Below are 21929 nucleotides of genomic sequence, written 5' to 3'. Positions count from 1 at the left end.
AGGTCAACGGTCAACCGCGCAGCACGTACATCTACACTCGCTCTCTCCTCCGCCCTGAAATTGGCAACACTGGTTGGCGACACTGTAGCAGGGAGGAGTGTCAAATTCAATACGAAAACGGATGTTTGAGAGATATGAGTAATGTTTGAAACTCTCCCGTAATATCTGACTGAAAAAAGCACAGTATCACGGTATTCATATAATTCTACGCATTGAAGTACCAAAAATGTTGATCTACGATGTGTTACACAAAGAAAAGGTATATCATAGTGTGGCTAGCGATCTCAGAAGCCTCGGAGTTAAATATCGCTTCAAGAAAAGTATGCTTAAGAGCGAACGACCCGAGGCATCCAAGAGCATCTCCAAGAGAATCTTCAAGACTGCCTTGTTTTATCAGCCTCTGGACATTGTGAACTTGTCATCAGGTGCCATAGTACATGTACCTGTATTTGTGATTCAAGCCTCGACATTCCTGGAAAAATATATCACTCAGGAAGGTCTCTTCAGGAAAGCTGGCTCCCAGGCGCGACAGAAGGAATTGATATCTCGTCTGGATGGTGGTGGCAGTTTAGGCGAAAAGAATTACGCGATCGACGTCGCTAATTGCTTGAAATGTTTCTTCCGCGATTTGCCAGAACCATTGATTCCATATACTTATCATGACTTGTTTGTGCATTGCGCATTGTTGAAGAGTTATCGGGTACAGGCAATACTGTTAGCATGTACACTGTTACCTCCGTATCATTTAAACACTCTAGCGTTTTTCATGGAATTTATAAAAAAAGTTTCCATGTACGAGAAACAAAACAAGATGAGCATTGAAAATTTGGCAAAAGTTGTTGGACCAAATATTATGCCATTGCAAGATACATCCATGTCAGCTGTACAGAACAGACTGCAAATGCATTTAACTATTATCAAGGTAAGATAGATGTTTTTAAGAATATTTATAGATTGAATACACAAGTAGATGTATCATTATTTAAAAAGAAATTATTATACAGATTCTCATTGAAAATTCGGAAAATATTGGTTTCTTACCACCTCATATTGTGCAAAGTATTTCTACTGAAACAAGCGGCAGCACGGATAATGGATTAGACTCCTTTGAACATGGAAATTCTAAAAAGAAGAAGCATCGTAGTGGAAGTCTTACACGTAAGTCGTATTATATATACGTGTAAAACATTTTTTGCATAATAATAAACATCAATCAAATTTATAGTTCTTAATTAAATGATTAACAAGATTAACAAAATATATAACATTATTTTCATAAATTGAACAGAAAATACTAACAGAATTGATGAAGCATACATAAAACAAGAGATAATATATTATTGCTATATTTATTAAATATATTGTATTCCTTGTATGTTCTATAGGAATGTTTAATGGTTTGAAGAAAATAGTTGGAAAAGGCACAGATGACACACCTAATATCAATCAGCTACATCCTGCTATACATTCAGGACTATCAAATATGCCTTCAAATAAATTCACCAAAAAACGAAAAGTAGCTGAAAGAGAATATCCTCCAAATATAAAGAAAAAGTATGAAATCATTAATTTTATTATTATTATTTTTGTTTTCTATTTTATATATGTATATACATTATTTTAATATATCTATATAATATATTTATATATTTTTTATTTTCAATAATATTAAATATAAATCAAACAAATTTAATATGTTTTAGAAGAATGGCTGAACAATTGGATAAATCAAAAAAATTAGGACTGAGTTTGGACAAATTTGTACCTAAGAATAAGCAAGTAAGTAAATATGCTTCTATATTTGACACATATCAAAAGTTTATGTAAAACTCAATATCAGAGTAAATATATATATATATTTCTTACAAATTTATAAATCTGTAACCAATTAAATAGCATTGTTTAGTTCCTTTAACAATAACTTTGATAAAATCTTTTCAGAAAATCAATGATGATAATTTATCTGATTTATATATGAATAATTACAAGTCATGTAGTGAAAGACATTGGAATTCGGTAAGCAATACTTTTGATATATATAAAATACATAAATATAACAATGAATTAACACATCTAAGGTCAATAAAATATAACTATTAATTAATTATTTTCAGCAAGAGTACGATGATATATTTATTGATGCCACTGTGGATTTATCAAATGATGATGGCGAGCAGAACTTACTTATAAATGAAAGTCATTGTAAGAGTGATGAATGGCGTATGAATGTGAGCAGAAATTCAAGGAAATTGGACGCTACGGATGAAAGCGATAACATTTGTTTGATGCCTGAAGAAAAGACTGATTCGGAAGAATTTAATACTCTTCTCAATGCTGACACAGTATCTTTATCAAGTGATCACTGTGAAGATTATGTCAGGATCTCTAAGAAAGAATATGAAGAGATAAAAAATCGAGTTTCTGCAATCGAATCGCGTATTTCTCAAGAATTTGGCTGCATATATAATGAAGAAAATAATCTAACTACACATTCGGTAAACGAAGTACAAACAGCATATGAAAAAACATTAGAAGAGGCTAGTATCGAGAATACTTTGACAAGCGATTATTTAGCAAAGAAATTGAGTAAAGAACTAAAGATTAGAAGATCAAGAGAGCATAAAATAATAAGATCTCCTAGTGCAAGAAAAATTGGTTCATTAAGAAGACGTTCACAGGAAAAAATTACAAGGTATTTTAGATTATATTAAAATTTTTCTTAAGTATTACATAAATGATGGTCATAACTCATAACTACATTATATACATTCTAAAATCTTGTAATTATTTAAAAAAAATATATATATATTTGTTTTCAAAAATTGAAATAATATTTAAAGAAACAATTGATAGAAAGTAATATATAAAAGAATTATTTGATTATATTATGTGAATTGATTAGATTTAAATTATATGAATTATTTTTTATTTACAGCAAACGTATTAGACGAACTGCATCATGGCATATTTCACCAGAATTTAATCTACAGCACCATGTTCAACTCGAAAGACAAGTAAATGTTCATCCCATCGAAAAACAATCGAATTTATTTTCTAATGAATACTTGGAGGAACAATCCTATTCTGCAGAAAGATGTAACGGAATTATTTCCAACAATACGAGAGACGAAATAACATATTTACATAATCAGATGAACGCATCAATTTCTCATTCAGCAGAGCAATATAAAACTTCAAATAATGATTTGAATCTTTCTGGATTTAAAGATTTACATTTGAATACGAATAACTGTACAACCTCATATGTGCGTAGAGCATCATCTTTTCATGGAAAAGACTTTGTAGATAATTCGTGTTATTTTGATAAAAAAATAGATGACTTAAAAAAGACCAATAGTCATCAGAACATAGCCTTAAATAATGATTGTTTACAAAGAGATAATATTGTTTCCGAAGGCTCAAAGGAAATATCTTGGAAAGATGCAGATAAATATTTTCAATCGGTATCTCGAACAAACACTCCTGCTCCACAAACTGGTAGGGCATCGGTCGCAAAACTTCGAACGCAAAATGCTGGTATGGTGCTAGCCAAAGCAAGATTGTTTGATGAATGCACAACAAAAACATCGGAATTTGTTCCTGCCAATGTATTAAACAGAAAACAGTGTGGTAATAATGCAAATAAGCATTCTCGGAATATATCTAAAGAAATGGATATAAACACTGAACATTTTAAGCAATCATATAAAAGAACACAAGTTTCTCGAAAACAATCGAACAAGGATTTGAAAAGTAAAGTATTATCTCCAAAGGCACAAGTCAAGACACAAATAATGGATACATCACTAAAACCACTTCAAGAACGAGTGGATAAGAATTATCATTATGCACAAAAATTCGAATTACAAAATCAGAAATTCCCGAATAAAGATCCAATTATACAAACTTTTGCTAAAGATAAAGGAATTAATGCTACAGGTAACATGGAAAATCATCAAAAAGAAAATACTGCTGCAAGAGTATCACCATTGACAAAGATATCTGTCAATACAATACTGGAGAATTCGAACATGTCTCCATATAAATCAGATATTAACAAAACGCCACATATTAAGCGACCTTTAACAGTAAAGACTCCAAAAAGTTCTAAATTGGTGCGAAGGCCTCCAGTTGATACACGTAGAACACCATTGAAAGCAACAGCACAATTAGGAACTCCAAAACGTCAAAGTCCTAAAAGTATCTTGAAAACAAAAACTCTCAGTATGTATACATAACAGATGCACAAAGTATAATCATAAATATTGTACGTTAAATTCATGTTATTCTCATATATATATATATATATATGTTATTTTAAGAAATCATATAATTTTTATACACATTTTTATAAGTATATAATATCTGTTTTGTAGTGTTCCTAATATATTAAGTACACTAATATTAACAGAATATAAGTCGATATGAAAGAGTAAGAATTAAAATGTCAAATAAAACTAATAGTTTATGCATAAATGTTTAAAATCACAAGCCATCACATTAAGCCAGTGGCTATAAATGTGTGATATACAAAGAGATGCTTTTATGGATTTATATTTTTCTATAATTTATTTTTTAAAGACTTTGGAAACAAAATGAAAATATTTAAAATACTTTTAAGAGGCTAGTCATTTTTTTGCATACACTGCCTTTCTTCACATGTGTTGTAATTACATGCATTAGCATTCACATGACATTCAGATCCAATTGCAATATTTATATTGCTTATTAACATTTAATATACAAATCATCATAATTGACATTTGACTTGTGAATGTACTCATTATACCATAATATAATTAAATCACTATTTTATTTATATGTATTTCTTTGCTATTTTTGTTTATTTCTAAAAAAAGAATCTGTATTGTTCCCGCTCCTTTTTAAACGTTTACGATAGCATACATCATAGCATTTTTGACGAAATAAGCGAAAATCATTATCCACGTGGTTCAACGCAGTATGTAATCATTGACGCATGACCAATCACGTGGCACCGCCTGGCCTTCGCTTACTGTCAAATTAATGGTTGACATTTCGCATCTTGCGAGAGTATAATTAACGATAGGATAAGCGCTAGAAAATCGTAACGAATTATTATACGATTCTATTGTTTACTTCGAGGTTTTCGTATGTGAAAACAAAGAAAAAAAACGAAGACATCCGCGCTCTATACTCTAAAACAAAGTATTTGTATACATATACGACGGGGTTAGGATAATCCAAGGATTACCGCGACGATATCAGCGCCACGTTTTAATACTGAAAAACTCGTGTTGGTTACTGTACAGCTGTGAGGTGTGAATGTGCTAAACCGTCGTAAAATTCTCCGTGTGACAAGTGTCGGGCTATATTTTTCTCTTTTTCGGATAAGCGCGACTTTTTGCTGGCCGACGAGAGGGAGAGCATTTTCAGAATGAGGGAGGCTGGAATTATGCTGATAAGCACCGCGCTAACGTGCGTTGTTATCGGCAATGCGTACTATCAAAGAAAACAATTCTATCCGACCGTTGTTCACATAACCAAATCCAATCCGAGCATGACCGTGAGTTTTTTTTCCATAATGTGACGTTTTCGAAAAGCCACGCGACCGCCGTGCGTTTTTTGTCATTACATATGTATATGCTTTGTGCTCAGGTGATTTACGCGCAAGGATTCATACTCGCGTTCATGATAAACGCCTTCCTGCGAAAGATCTTTTTCGGTACTCTACGTGCTGCCGAGCTCGAGGTAAATTGATCGTAGTCTCTCTCTCTTAACATTTCTCATCTCTCCTTCGAATCTTTTGCATAACATTATTTATTCTTGCTTTGCAGCATCTGGTGGAGAAAGTGTGGTACGCGGTGACGGAAACATGCTTGGCGTTTACAGTGTTCAGGGATGACTTCAGTCCTAAGTTTATAGCGTTATTTACTCTCCTCCTGTTCTTAAAGTCGTTTCACTGGCTTGTGGAGGACCGTGTCGATTACGTGAGTTAAATTTCAAATCATTATACTTGAAATATTCAATGGTGTATCAAATACATTTGTATGATTTTTATTAGATGCGGGGTAAAGTTACTTGGAATTATCTATAATTATCTGACCATACATTTGACTAATTTATGTCTTGTTATTTAGATGGAAAGAAGCCCAGTAATAACATGGTTGTTTCATCTCAGAGTTGCTACTTTACTAGGACTTTTGTTTGTCATAAATTTAACAATGATCCATTATGCATATAATACAACAGCCACTAAAGGACCTTCTGTACAACTTGTATTTGGTTTTGAATATGCAATTTTGCTGACTGTTGTTTTTAACATTACTGTAAAATATGTATTACACACTATTGATCTGCAGAGTGAAAATCCATGGGATAACAAGCCAGTATTCTTGTTGTATACAGAATTGATTATTGGCTTATTAAAGGTAATTAATCTGATACAAGAATTTTGTAAATGATTATAATTTTATATATATATATATCTTGCAAATTGAAACAATTATTTCTCTTACAGGTTATCCTCTATGTTGCCTTTGTGACTTTAATGATAAAGTTATTCACATTACCTCTATTTGCATTGCGTCCTATGTATTATACAATGCGTGACTTTAAAAAAGCGTTTCATGATATTGTAATGTCACGAAGGGCTATCAGGAATATGAATACACTCTATCCAGATGCAACAACTGAAGAATTAGCTGCTGCTGATAATGTCTGTATAATATGCCGGTAAATATTGCCACAACAAATAAAAATTATTATCTTATCTCTATAATGCTTTTATATCTATATATTTTTAATGTCTTTAATCTGACTTAATGTGTGTACATTAAATTGATACAGGGAAGAAATGGTTGCAGCTAGTAAAAAATTGCCATGTAATCACATCTTCCATACTGCTTGTCTACGTTCTTGGTTTCAACGTCAACAGACATGTCCGACATGCCGGTTGAATATTTTGCGACCTACGCCGAACAATGCACCACCTAGACAACAAAATCCTCCTCAGCCAGGACCACAGGCACCTCCTCAACCTCCACAAGCACCTGGTGGCAACCCCCCTCTTGGTATGATTTTATATTGTTTGTTAGATTCGAATTTTTTTTATGCGTGAACAAATATTCGTTTTTAATCTAATCTCTGCTATTTAAAATATGTAGGGCCACCATTTCATTTCCCAGTATTTTGGACTGGGTTACCAGCTCCAGGAATGCCGCAGCAACAACAACAGCAGCAGCAGCAACCATCTCAAAATAATGCTGGAAATACGCCTCCACCTCAAAATATACCACCTACCGGAAATATACCGCTTTTCCCACCACTATTCCCTGCAATAGTGCCATTGCCACCTATTCCTGTACCACCACCAAATTTAACTGAATTAAGCGAAGAGGAACTTAGAGCGATGGAAGGTAATTTGCGGCAAGCTGTTCAGGCCAGGATACAAACGTTGCAAAGAATTCAACTTTTACTGGATGCAGCCAATGCAATGATGAATCAATATCAAACAGTGGCTGTTACAGCTAAGTGAGTGTGAAATCTGAATTATGCGTTTTAAAAATATAAACATTTATATATAAATAACGTGAAAAATATTCCTTCAGCATTCCTGTGCACAACAGTTCTACAAGCAATATCGATAGTACATCAGATACAATGGCAAAACCAAGTACAAGTAGTACAGCGCATACAAGCGCCGAGATCACTGGCGAAAGTTCTCAAATTAAAGTGGAAGACAGTCCTATTCCAAGTACATCGAAAGAAAATGCTTCTTTTCCAAGTACATCAAAGGAAGATGTATCAACATTTAACGAATCTACTGATATACCAGATTTATCTAGGACTGAGACAGAATCTTCGGACGAACAAGAAATTCTACGCAGACGTAGATTACAAAAATTTTCACCTCCGCCAACAGAATAAATAAAAATAAAATTGTGTGATAAAGATTATGTAACATAATAGTCTTTAACTTGGTTAATTATCGGCCTCAATTAATACAAACAATCAATAATTGAGGACTGTAACAACTAAAGTTTGGATTTTGTGATCGATATGAGAGTTTGTTGAATGATGTTCGAATCAGTCAGTCAATCGGTTAAGGACAGATAGAAATAATTATAAAGAATTCTCTAGCGATTGTTAAATCCAGGAGTTAGTAATAACTGAGACTGAAAGCTCGAGACTCAAATCATAAATTGAAGTTATAATATCAGCATTCATAAATGCATGAATTATTTTTTAATGAAATGACAATTTTTTTGTCTTTCTTTTTATAAACTATTATCAGAGTATGTATGAAAAGTATGATAAATTAGTTCTATTGGCATTACATATTGGAAATTTACATAAACATGTTTATATATTAGATTTATCTATATATACTTATAAAGATTTTCTTGGTTCTTTATTTATAATCTTTATAGTGTGTGTTATATGAAAAAATTTCTTATGAAAGTTTGTGAAATTCTATATTATAAAATGTATTTGAGTACCTATGCCCCTAAGCTTTAATATATAGAAGTTTCTCTCTCTTATGTACAGTTATAATCATATTACTATGTAAATAAGCAATTTTTCTCTCTTATCTTTTTATGATTAAATGAAGAAAACATACCAATTAATTATAATAACAATAACTTCTAATTGTTATATGTAATTTATTTATTATTAATATATAATCTTTTTTCTTTTTTTTCTTTTTTTGTAAAAATATATTTACTATATGCTTGTAAAATGATATATATATATAAGAAACAGAGATATAAACTTTAACTTGATTTGAATAAATATCATTTTATTATATATATAAATTCCTTTTCTATAAATAACTATTTCAAAACATGCGCACAGAATAAGCATTTATATATATTAAAATAAATTTATCATAAGATATTACTTTTCTCTTAAAGTATGATTATAATTATAATTAAATTGTTTTAATAGAATTATATATTTAAATTTATATGTAATTCATAACTTTAACTTTTTTTACGATTATATAATAGCAATATGAAAAATATATATAAAAGCAAGGTGGATATTAATAGAAAGAAATTATTCATTGCCATAGAAATATGCCATTTATTTATATTTAATATATATGTGTTCTTTCTTGCTATAAACATATTACTCTCTTGAAATCATATTTTTATATTTGACATATTTGTGAGAAAACTACCGAGATCTAATAAGAAATGCGATTAATGCAAAATTAAAGCTGTAAGAAAATTACATCTGGCGAGGATTGTTCATCAAGTCTTATTGATCAATCGAAAGATATATTTATAACCTCATTTTAACATCTCGAAAATGCGCACGCTCACTCTCAGCTCTCAGTTTCGCAAAACAGAACACATGAACACATATCTGACACACCGTTTGTATATTAAAATAAAACAAATTCTTCAATAAATTTTTATTCGACTGATTTATGTCTAATAATACAATATTCGTATAAATATATCACGCCACTTTTAATGTCTATTTTATTATATGTTTAATTAGTTTATTTTTCGATGGCAAAAATCAAACAAAATATCGATATTTGGATGAAGTAACATATGTATACACACATATATACTTGCGGTTTTATAAATATATATCATATGTGTGTTATTATATATATCTGATTTTTAAACTGTGTATTGTCTGCGTGATTTTATATATACGCAATAATTAGTAAAATTATTTTATCACACATATAATGAAAAAAAAATAAAAAATAAAAATGTGCATATTAAATTGTCAAGCAAAGAAATATTCAAATTTATATTATAAATGTCAAAGTAATTGGATATTATATATTGATGATGAAGTATTGATTATATCAAATTTTACGATACGTATATTGAATGAAGATAAGAATGAGAAACTCGTATATGATACTATTGCAGCGAATGGAAAATGATGAATTTAGTGAGAGTTGAAAAATAGTTGGTCGAATTAATAATTATACCGACGAATGGCATCGGTGACGGCGAGTGGTGGTTCGAATTTGGCGCCAGCATCCTTGCGTCGTGTGCGGGAGACCCCGTGGCGCGTTGTTATGATCTATCATGGCGGAATGTAGTGTTGTGGCTGCTTGTGCTTGCCTATGTCAATTTTGAAGTGATACAGCTTAGGGGAAACGGGGTAGGAACGGCGATGCGAGCCGACGACGACTGTCACGGGTATTGGCGTGAGATAATCGTGTTCCTATGAGCAGCCGCATCGCGCACGTAGCCTCTATTCCTCGGACTCTCTACGTTCGTCGCCGCCGCCGCGGGAAGAATCGTGCACAGCAGCCAGAATCGTGCACACGGCGCTCGCCGTCGACGGGGAGTATCGTCGTTGCGGGTAGAAGGGCGAGTAAGTCGACGAGGAGCCGGTCGAGGGTCTGGTATTGGACGCCGGTGCGTCCCGAGTACGTCGCGATCGCGACACGTGAGACGTTTGCCGCGTGCACCCGTCCCTTTCGGGGAGAGTTTCTCCTTAGGAGACGCACCAGGAGCCCCAGGGGGGCGAGCCAAGTTGCGCAAAGAGAACCGTGCGTCTCTCGTGCACGTTGTACGTCGTAGGCCAATTCCGGCGAGCCCGGAACAACTTGCTGGGGAAGTGCGGAACTACCGTTGCTCATCCTATACTCCAAGTCTGATAAAAAACGCATTTCCTCGAGCGATCGACGCCGGAGCCGAGTGGTGTAGAAAATTTTGCCGTTTTCCCTTATCCGTCACACCGAGATTCCGGACTGGAACTTCCTAGTCTCGTACGCGTGTCTTGTGTCTCTTTCGACAAAGGCATTCATATACCAAGTACATTTTGTTTATACCATACGATGCAATAACAAGAAATCTTGATGGGTTGTACAAGGGCATGTGGAAATTTGACATATCTCGGTTTTTTGTCCGTTTATTGATCCGTTAAAATCTCAAGATTTTTCCATAGAGCGATAGGATATTGCTTAGATAGCCAAAGATTGAACTTATTATTCGGAAAGGCATGCGGAATAGTTGGTGATATTAAGGGAGAGAGTGCACTAATTAGTTTTACAATATGACGGATACACGTAGGAGAGTGAAATTGTATGCTCTTAATGCAGATAGACAATGGGATGATCGTGGTACGGGTCACGTTTCCTCCTCCTATGTAGATAGATTAAAGGGGATTTCTCTCTTAGTAAGAGCGGAAAGCGATGGCTCTGTCTTGCTGGAGAGTAGAATACAACCTGATACAGCATATCAGAAACAACAGGTAATAAGCAGTCGGAGAATTTTATTGATTTATTTTTATTACGACTATTATAAAGATCTTTACAATTCTCTACATATTTTTGCCTTTGTCACATTCGTTGATCATATGTATTATGTTATTATGGTATATAGCTAATGCAAAGTTATGCAATTTAGTTGTAAATCAATATTTATGAATAATGAAACTACACACATACACATGCAGAACAGCGTCAGTTTTATGTCAGAAAAATAACAGTAATGTATTTCTTTAAAAGAGTAACATATTTCTTTAATATTTTGATAAAATTTGATCAAATAAAATTAATAAAAAAATCGATTTTTAACATTGTTTGCCATTGTAATAAAATATTTAATATTTTTATATTGTAAACAATTTTTTTTATATTATAAATATTAATGTATTAAATATATAATTTATGTAACATGATATTAGAAGAGCAAATAGAGGCAGATTAGTATGTATATAAATATCTACAAGTAAATTGTTGTATGATTTTAGGACACGTTAATAGTATGGTCTGAAGGAGATAATTTCGACTTAGCCCTAAGTTTTCAAGAAAAGGCTGGCTGTGACGAAATATGGGAAAAGATTTGTCAAGTCCAAGGGAAGGATCCATCTGTAGAAATTACACAAGACATTGTGGAAGAATCTGAAGATGAACGGTTTGATGATATGTCAGATGCAGCACCACCCATCGAATTACCTCCGTGTGAACTAAGTCGATTGGAAGATATTAACGAGCTCATAGAAAATTGTTTAACATCCCCAATGAGAAAAGAAAAATTAGCGGTGGCGCTAGAATCCGAAGGTTATATTAAGAAATTGCTAAATCTTTTTCGTACATGCGAAGATTTGGAAAACATTGAGGGATTGCATCATCTTTATGATATATTCAAAAATATTTTCCTACTCAATAAGAATGCATTGTTTGAAGTTATGTTCAGCGATGATACGATTTTTGATGTTGTTGGATGTTTGGAATACGAGCCAACGTTATCTCAGCCAAAGAGGCACAGAGAATACCTGCGACAGTTAGCCAGATTTAAACAAGCAATTCCTATTACAAATACCGAACTGTTAGCTAAGATCCATCAAACGTACAGAGTTCAATACATTCAAGATGTAGTGCTGCCAACCCCGAGTGTATTCGAGGACAACATGTTGAGTACGTTGAGTAGTTTTATATTCTTCAATAAAGTTGAAATAGTGACTTTGATACAGGATGATGAGAAATTTCTTACTGAACTTTTTCGTCAGTTAACGGACGAAGCGACCTTAGATAGCAAGAGACGCGATTTGGTTCTTTTTTTGAAAGAATTTTGCAACTTTTCGCAAAATCTCCAGCCACAAGGAAAAGAGGCGTTTTATAAAACATTAACAGCACTTGGTATACTTCCCGCTTTAGAAATCACTTTGGCGATGAACGATGCGCAGACAAAAACGGCCAGTATAGATATATTGACTTATATCGTGGAATATTCTCCAAGTGTTGTACGAGATTATACATTACAACAGATAAATAACACAGAACAGGACCAAATGTTAATGAACGTAATAGTTGCTCAACTTGTCGGAGATAGCGATCCTGAGTTGGGCGGTGCAGTCCAGTTGGCTGGTGTGCTACGTTTACTTCTGGATCCAGAGAACATGTTGGCTTCTGTTAACAAATCAGAAAAGACTGATTTCTTAAATTACTTTTACAAGAATAGTATTGGTACTCTAATAGCGCCTCTCCTAGCAAACACGATCGGAGAACGACCTGCGAGAGAGGATTATAGAACAGTACAACTTTTGGGATTGATTTTAGAACTGTTATCATTCTGTGTGGAACATCACACATACCATATTAAGAACTGCATATTGAACAAAGATTTACTTAGAAGAATATTGGTTTTAATGAAGTCAACACACACATTTTTAGTACTATGTGCATTAAGGTTTATGAGGAAGATTATAGCTCTAAAGGACGAGTTTTATAATAGATATATAATTAAGGGTAATTTATTTGCCCCTGTATTCGATGCATTTGTAAGAAACAATGGTAGATACAATCTTCTGGACTCGGCTATATTGGAAATGTTTGAGTTTATCAAATTGGTAAGTGTGATAGTGTTTACAATTGATGAAGAATACAGAGTTAAAAATTGAATTTCCATTACTTTTATTTATGCATTTTTTGTAATGTTTTAGGAGGATATCAAGTCATTATGTTCACATGTTGTTGAAAACTTTTCAAAGGAACTGGAAGCAATTGATTATGTACAAACATTTAAGGCATTGAAGTTAAGGTACGAACAACATCAAGATAAATTGAAAGATCGTGATAGAGCTACAATTGACAGGTATATACATTGCAAAATATACATTTTCTATATTTTTACTATAACGACAATAAGATGAAAAACAAAATTATGTCGAATATGTTACATGAAAGACAGAATAAGCATGTCAAAATACAGACATTGTTCCGCGATAATTATTTCTAAATGTCATGATAGATGTATTATAATAATTGTTACTTTTATTAATAAATAATTGTTATTTTAATTGTTAATTTTTATATCCATAGTGTTCCATCAATTTTGCGGAATAGTCGCTATCGAAGAGACCAGAGGCAGCTAGAGGAGGAGGAAGAACTGTGGTTTAACGAAGAAGAGGAGTATGATGAGGGTGAGGCGGTGGTACCCGCGATAGCAGAAGATATACTTCCGGTTTCTGCTAAGAAACAATCGTCATCTTCAAATTTTGCACTTAATTCCGCTCTTGCAGATTCAAAGAGTCATCAGCAGCAACAGCAACAGCAGTCTGTATTAAACAACAATACTTCTAATAATAACATTACCTCGCAACAACCGCAAATCAATAATAGTTCGTCAACAACGAATGAATCGCCAATTGCTTCGGACATAAATCCTACTCCGGCTATCGGGACTGTGGAAAAAACAGGAACTGCATTATTTAAAAAGGTAAATCTTCCAAAAAAGATTTATATACATATTTAAAATATTATAGTAGTAAAATACAAATGTAGTGGTAAATATGTTTTTTAATACACATTAATAATTGATACTCAAATCCACATATTGACATAATAATTAAATTGATTTGTAAATGGCAACTTATATACAGACAAATCTCTACAAGTAATCTATAGATTTTAAATCTATAAGTATGAAATTAAGGTTTAGCAATTTAATTTTCAGGGATTAGTTGATTATGAAGGAGATTCAGATGAGGACGAGGACGATTCGGAGTCAAGTCCCTCCCCAAAACGACAACGATTGTCATAGTAGGCAAACTTGGAAAGAACAAGACATTTGTGATTTTTAACTGCTATTATCATTTCACGACCCTCCTACATGTAAAAACAGATTTATCCCCTCAGATTTTTGAAAGAGACACAGATTGAACTCTTGGTAAGAAACGGACACAACAATAAGTGCTTTTAAAAGAGATGTGTGGTGGGCACTCATTCATAACTCTGTCTGCGTTGACTTGTGTATAGTAAAGCAAAACATAAATAGGAAATCTGAATGAAAAGTGAGTAAACTATATCGGTCAAATGTCAGTAAAACAAAGGAAGAATGAACTTTCTTTAACGAAACGAGCAGTGGTAGTATTGTGGCATAATATGATGTAGCACGATGTACTATATAATGCGTAAAGAAAAGTTACAGATATTAAACGAATCATAGTCCATTCCATTTGTTTGGAAACACCTTGTGTGCACTAGGGAAAATAATCTCATGGATAATTATGAATAAATTAAGAAAATTTGGCTACAAATAGTCAAATTTAACTGACTTACAGATATAGGAGCTCTAAGCATATGTGCTTAGATACTCAGTAATGCTGCGATGTCATAGTTAAACTGTGATTACAGTGATTACAATTATCTGGCAAGTCTGTTAAAAAGGAACTTACAATGTGCGTTGTAAGATCAGATTCGAAGAAGACAAAGAGTACATAATGTACCGCACAAGAACAACCGAGCGCTTTGTTTTGCCATTTGTACGTTTCTTATCGCCTATTGTGCGATAGAGAGATCTATGCTTTGAGGGGATCAGGCACTATGAAACTTTATCCAGTTCGACAGAAATAGTATTTAGTTTGTATATATATGTATATTTGTAATGATTGTAAGACACAATCACACTTGAATTAAACAGAAACACATAATTTCTTTAAGAAATCAGTTCCCTTTAAAATACTTTCAATAAGCTTTTCGGTTGTCAATGTAAGTAGTAGTAACTGTATAATAAATATTTGATTTATGTATATTTACCAGTCTGCACTTCATGCCCAATGTTAATCCTTGATGTATAAAGAATAATCTAAATGTGTATCATGCGATTCTTGAACATTAGGTTTCTCAAGCATATTGTTCATATTTAATTGTATTTACATGGGCAAAATGAAGCCAAAAAATTACGCAGAAAAGTTCTTTATATAAAAGCATTATTTTTTTAATGTTATATAAATTTATGCATAATTTAGTTTTGTTAAATTATAAACATGTTTATAATGCAATATATACTTTATACATTGGATAAAAAAAAGAACGCCAAAAAATGCAATATAAAATTCTAATTTGTACTTGCTATTAAAGACTTGACGTAAATGATTTTATTTTATTTTATAGAAGTATAACATTTTGAAAACTAAACATATATAATTGCTTATATAAATTTTATATAATATATATATATATACACATATAATTATATATATTATAATTAAGTATAATATATATATATATAATTATAATATAAATATAAAATTAAATAATATGTATTATAAATAAATATATATATATATATTATATATAATATGTGTGTATATATATATATATATGAATCAGCTCCAGAAAAAATATCTTTTTTTAACTATACAACCGATAAAGCTGACAATGAAAACAAAATTTTTAGCATTTGCCATTATATAATTCCCGTAGCATGCGTTAAAAACATTTATTTTTTCATTGTTTATTATTTATAGTTGATTTTATACAGAGTGTTGAAAGCTAATGTACAAATTTTCCAACAATATGCCTAATATCCAGAAAAATTTCTAAGACTGCTTTAGAACTATAAGTACATATGCTTGAAATATCGCAAAGAAAGGATACATACATGTACACATATACATATATATTGACTTATGATACTGTAAAAGATATTTAGAAAAGTTAATTTATATCACGAAATGAATAAATTGTGAATATCTGAATAGGCAAATTCGCTGGAGCTGAGTGATATATGTACATAAAATGTTGTGCAACTTGGACTGATGACAAAAACTGAAATGTAACAAAGGCTAATATTAATTCGTTAAGTAAGATGATGCTAAGTAATGTTGTTCTTTATGTGTGTTTTACATATATCCACAATTTATTCGATAAAATTATAAAAATATATTAAGCCTAGAATGTGCTACATTTTGGATGCAAATGTAAGTAAAAAAAGTAAAAATAAATTTAATATCTAAGTGATATTAGAGAATAAAAATGCGATCTCGTGCTATTTCAATCGATAAATTTGATATATACATTTATACAGAGTGTTCTGGACTATATTCATCCATTTTATCATCATTAATATACTTGATCATTGTCCGCAAACTCTGGTATTTCTTTTCGTTTCAATTTTTATACTAATTTTGATAATTTGATAAATTGTATTTAAACTTTGAAAAGAATGAAATATAGTAAGCTAAATACATTTATCTATTATATTTTATCTATTAAATATATTTAGCTACTATTATAAATTTTAGTCATTAAATTTACAAAGAGATTAGGGAGAATTGTTTTACTCTCATGTTTATTCATCACCGAGAAAATATTGATTTTGTGTTTTCCATTAAATATAATATTTGATTATATTATATCCACGTAACTTTAAATCTGCATATAGAATACAGTCTAAAACATTCTGCTTCAAAATCGTTGCCGAGATCGTAAGCATACATTTTTTCAACCGTCACATCAATGTAATATTAAAAGAAGAAGATGAAGCACACATTGTACAATATCACGTGCTAATAATAATATGCGTTTTAATTATGTAATGATCGAATAAAAAGCTTTTTCTTTGAGAATATATATATATGTATACAGATATTACACAAGACACAGGCATATATATATATATGCACAGAAAAAGAGACCTTTTTATATGAAAAGCTATTCGTGAATTTTTGTGAGCAAGCATAAAAGATATACAATCCTGTGTGTATTATGATAATAAGTGAATGAATTGTAATTGAAAAATGATATTTTGCATTTTATTCTGCTGAAGAATGAAAGATTCATCAGGCTAACAAAGAAATAATATTTAAATGCAGGATTCATAGCACAAAGCAAGCAACTACTGTCGAAAAAATTGCTTAATTCTTATAAATTCTTTGCCCATTATTAATATATTGATTGTCAAAAAATTAAGATCGGTGTCTAAAGTGATATAAAAAAAAAAGAGAAATACATTTAATTTAAATTTATATTAAATTATATTTAATTACATATTTATATTAAATTCTCATATTAAACATCCATGACATTTCTACAGATATATATTATATGAGTAGAAATTTTATATGATAGAGAGGAATTTATTTTTTCATACTGCTTTTCATTATAGTCTGTATAAAAATATACATCAGTAATTATTTAAATATGATACTGATGAAAAAGAATTAGACATTTATTACATAGCGTACTTATAATGCTGGTATTATGCTATGAATCCATCTCATTTATTAGAAAGTAGACTGCAAAGAGAAGTGAGAATGATAAATGTATGTTATACAAATACAGTGTGTTGTAGAGAGGTGCGAAGAGTATTTAATTAAATAAAATCTAAAATTAGATGAATATATATTTGTCAGTGACCGAAGTTTTAACCTATCTTAATATCTACTTTGAATTTCTGTTGAATATGAATGTAAATATTCACTAATTAATGTGATTTAATCTAATTAATATGTAAAATAATTGTAAATATTTAATATTATTTTATATCAATTTATTATTTTATATATTCTTTTTTGTACGAGTTTTTATAAATGTACACTTTAAACTCTCATATTGAACATTTTGCAATATTTAAACAAATTTATATTCTTATACAAACATATATATTCTTATACAAGAATGCTGTAGCGAGCAAATTTTTTAAAAATGTGCGTAATGTATTTCTTTTATTAATTTTTTATTAATTTTGTTAAATCTTTAATTAGATATAATATATATAGGTATTATATATTCGCAAATTCACCTTTTGTTTTTCTTTTATGAGAAATATTACATAAATAAAGATATTTTTTTAAAGCAATAACACAATAGATATATACAAATATCTTATAGTTTTCCGTACATTATATATACGTTTTCCGAAAAATTCTAAATCACGCATCATTCGATAACACATTTTTCAATTGCGTGAACTACTTTGCCGCAAAATATCATAATTAATATTTAGTCTTTATATGAAGCACTACTGAAATTGAGAGTTTATAAGACGTATATATATCTATAAAATTAATATCGTAAATAAGCAATATCACGCAGAAAAAAGTAACTTTACTTATGCACAACTTCTGCTTTTAGTCGCTTTGCGAGAGCCCTTCGTACTTGAAGTATTGAGGGATCTAAAGCTTGTGCTGCTTCCAATTCCTGCTGCCCTTTCATAGTCGCTTCGGCAACTACTCTAGCCGAGCTCGGCCGAGTTTTATTCATTTCTAATTGCTGACTTCTGGCTTCCTTTTTTAAAGCTACAAGTTTATCTCGTCTAGCTTTTAAATAATCTTGCCTCTTTTTAATATCTTCCGCATTTATCTGTAATAATATGCGTAATATACTGTATACATTAGCGTTTTTTAGATCTCTGCTTATTTTTTATAGAAACTTACATACTATGTTTTATAGAAAACTACGTACTATATTTGTATTAATATATTAGATAAATTAAAGTAAATTAAAAATAATTACCTCGTCTTCGTCGGATTTCTTTTTTGAAATCGGTATTGGTTTTAAAGGCTCGGTCTTCCCAAGTTGAAATTTCTCTGACGGTTCTTTCTCAATGGACGCTGTGGCACGTTCATTTTCTTCCGTGGATTCGTCATCCGAAGTATTTTTGGAGGCGTTTTTCGACTTTTTTAACGCTTCTTCCAATAACGCCCTTTCATTGTGATATTCAGCCGCCAAACGCTCGTGTTCAGCAATCAATGTTTTTTCGGGCGATATACTTGCTTCTTCTTCATTCTGATCTTCCAAAACATGTTTGCTGCACAGATGCATAAGATATAATTGATTTTTGCTTCGACATGTGTAAACACACACACACACACACACATACAAGATGGTTTGTTAAATTTTTATTTTTAAACAAGTTTAAATTTTCTTATTTTTATGCAGTGTGCGAACATGTTTTTTATTTAATTAAAAATAATATTATGTGTTGGCTTGTATATTATTAATATATATAAAATACGACATACGTTATCAAGTCCTCCATGACCAATTCGTCGTCAATAAAACCATCTTCGTACATAAGAGACGCAGGTGTGAGACCGTATCTTTGCTCGATCATATTTAACGCTTGCAGTTGAAGTTCCAAGTTTTTCTGTACCATCATTCTTTTGAATATCTCGTATTCATTCGCCGCCCATATTTGTTCAAACAAGTTCTATAAAATGATGAAACGTATTATAAATTTAAAGAAGAAAATGAAACGACATATTTTAATATACAGTCGAATTGTGTGTAAACTTTTTTAAATTTTATAAAACACGCGAAAGTAAAACACAATTTATTATAGGAATATAATGATCGTACTTGTTGAAATTGTATTGGGATCTTTGTGTCTCTGTTAACAGTGCACGCATGTTCAAATTGTTCCGGTGAGATGCTCATATCTTCCATAAAACAACCCAGCAGCAAATCGACTAAATTTTTATATTCTTGATATATTTTCCGATACTCTTCGCAATCTTCGGTGTTCGCCTCGAAAACTATCACATATAAACAATTATTATAACATCATGTTTTTTTATAACATTCAGCTGAAAAGTTTCATTAGTTTTACATACTTTTCCGCGCGCGCGCATGCGTATATGTATATGTGTATATATACATATGTGTTGCAGGAATAATTATAAATATATATTTCATATGTATAAAAAATATGAATATATATATATATTAGATAGATAATTTAAAATCTACATGCGTATTTTTAAATGCAAACAAATTGTATTTAACAGTGCGTTTGCTTGTTTTACACCGAAAAGAATTTATATATAATAATAATGCGAAATATATATATTAATAAATCGAATAATATGTTCGTTATATATATATAAGCGACATCAATTTTTTTATATTAATTAAATCTTAAATTTCAGCAGAAAATATTCTAAGTCTTATTGGAAATAAAAAAACGAAGATGTTTTCGACGACTGTATTATATACTAACCGAGGGATTTTTCTTCGATGAAAGTCAGTAAAGGCGAAGACCAAATGGGGCCCTGTAGAAATCCAATCAAGGAATCGAATACCCAAGCACTGTCATCTTTGTCATTCATTTCGCCTAAATTGTCTTTGATGTTCGAACGATGACGAGAATTTGTACACCTTGTGTCCCTTCTATACGGTCGTGTTTGTCCGACAATATGACTTCTTTTACCTCTTAGTAGCCATAGTTACGAAGGACAAAACATGAGACATTAAATCACATCGGAATAGACCTGCGCTGATATCATTCTTCCGGATCGATGCATGTTGCTCGTCTTCGGTTTCGATTACAATGAGATAGATAATATGATACCTGGAAATCAATGTACAGAGTCTCAATAATATATATCATATGTATATATATATTGGCAACTATTGACTCATAAAATAAGGAAACTTTTTATATTATACATTATTATATTAATCCATATATGTATATTTAACATATCAAGATGCAATTTAACAAAGCGCGATTGTGTATAATTTGTAATTATATCAAGATAAAATTGATCTGTGTATATTTTATAATTTTCGTGAAATCGCGCGCGTGATGACGAGGAAAGATTCATCGAAATAAAGAATAGTGTTCCATTTATTAATATACATATGCAAATCATGTATTTATAATAATTTGTAATAATTCACGCTCTCAATAATTTTTACAATACAAAAAATATATTCTCCGAGACATATATATATAAAATTCTTCCGCTTTAGATAAAAAAATTAATTCTCTCGCAAATTTACATGCAAAGTTTCATGGTCTCCTATTTTTTACTTACTTAATGCAAGAGTAATATTTACAAAATAAAACGTAAACAAGTGTCTTGCGAATTCGATCATTGACATTTATTCGCACTCGAGCTGTCAAAGATTTCGGAGTAATATTTTTTTATTTAAAAATAGAATAATGTAGAAAGCTTTGGGGGATACTTAACCTGGGCAATTGAGCGATAAAAAGTCATATACAAATACTACACATATACTACAAATGCCTCCGCTTCATTAAAATTTGATGTTCAATCGGAAAATAAAGGACGACGACGCGCTTTCCCGGACACCGGAGCGCTAGGGAATTTCTCTCCGACCGGCCTGACGGCGGCGGAGGGGGGTGGGTAAGGAAAGGGGGAGGGGCCGGGCGCGCCGACAGCTAGAGTCCCTAGAAGTAGCGCTCGCGCTCGCGCGGAAAACGTGGATT

General features: G+C 31.4%; 4 protein-coding genes across 6 annotated transcripts; 3 read left to right on the top strand and 1 right to left on the bottom strand.

Annotated features, from left to right (window-relative positions):
• Positions 1-10: 10 nt before the first annotated feature.
• Positions 11-4461, top strand: LOC145941640 (uncharacterized). Of its 2 annotated transcripts, none has more exons than XM_083047834.1 (7): positions 11-922; positions 1005-1158; positions 1386-1554; positions 1707-1779; positions 1942-2016; positions 2115-2692; positions 2936-4461. In XM_083047834.1, exons 1-7 carry the CDS (start codon positions 227-229, stop codon positions 4236-4238), a joined length of 3048 nt encoding a protein of 1015 aa, XP_082903960.1. In that variant the 5' UTR covers positions 11-226; the 3' UTR covers positions 4239-4461. The 2 variants fall into 2 exon arrangements, with proteins under 2 accessions (XP_082903960.1, XP_082903959.1); XM_083047833.1 differs by having other exon boundaries at positions 1704-1779.
• Positions 4462-4994: 533 nt separating this feature from the next.
• Positions 4995-8317, top strand: Sip3 (septin interacting protein 3). Its single transcript, XM_083047835.1, has 8 exons — positions 4995-5545; positions 5638-5730; positions 5817-5969; positions 6120-6410; positions 6500-6714; positions 6829-7052; positions 7146-7512; positions 7590-8317. The coding sequence occupies exons 1-8, from the start codon at positions 5417-5419 to the stop codon at positions 7906-7908; spliced, it is 1791 nt and encodes a 596-aa protein (XP_082903961.1). The 5' UTR covers positions 4995-5416; the 3' UTR covers positions 7909-8317.
• A 1724-nt stretch (positions 8318-10041) lies between these two features.
• Flfl (serine/threonine-protein phosphatase 4 regulatory subunit 3 flfl) lies at positions 10042-15796 on the top strand. Of its 2 annotated transcripts, XM_083048006.1 has the most exons (6): positions 10042-11217; positions 11719-13317; positions 13411-13562; positions 13790-13890; positions 13990-14186; positions 14424-15793. In XM_083048006.1, the coding sequence occupies exons 1-6, from the start codon at positions 11020-11022 to the stop codon at positions 14508-14510; spliced, it is 2334 nt and encodes a 777-aa protein (XP_082904132.1). In that variant the 5' UTR covers positions 10042-11019; the 3' UTR covers positions 14511-15793. The 2 variants fall into 2 exon arrangements, with proteins under 2 accessions (XP_082904132.1, XP_082904131.1); XM_083048005.1 differs by having other exon boundaries at positions 13790-14186; positions 14424-15796.
• A 2717-nt stretch (positions 15797-18513) lies between these two features.
• Positions 18514-21743, bottom strand: LOC145941611 (cilia- and flagella-associated protein 36). The gene is made up of 6 exons (XM_083047777.1): positions 21670-21743; positions 20694-21044; positions 20054-20229; positions 19717-19904; positions 19208-19502; positions 18514-19054 (listed from the first exon to the last, which is right to left on the bottom strand). The coding sequence occupies exons 2-6, from the start codon at positions 20800-20802 to the stop codon at positions 18800-18802; spliced, it is 1023 nt and encodes a 340-aa protein (XP_082903903.1). The 5' UTR covers positions 20803-21044; positions 21670-21743; the 3' UTR covers positions 18514-18799.
• Between the last annotated feature and the right edge of the window lie 186 nt (positions 21744-21929).

This window comes from Prenolepis imparis, unplaced genomic scaffold (genome assembly GCF_030444845.1).
Source record: "Prenolepis imparis isolate NDT839.2.m4 unplaced genomic scaffold, iyPreImpa1.0 SCAF_10, whole genome shotgun sequence".
NCBI classification, from domain to species: Eukaryota; Metazoa; Arthropoda; class Insecta; order Hymenoptera; family Formicidae; genus Prenolepis; species Prenolepis imparis.
This window is presented reverse-complemented; position numbering and strand designations above follow the sequence as displayed.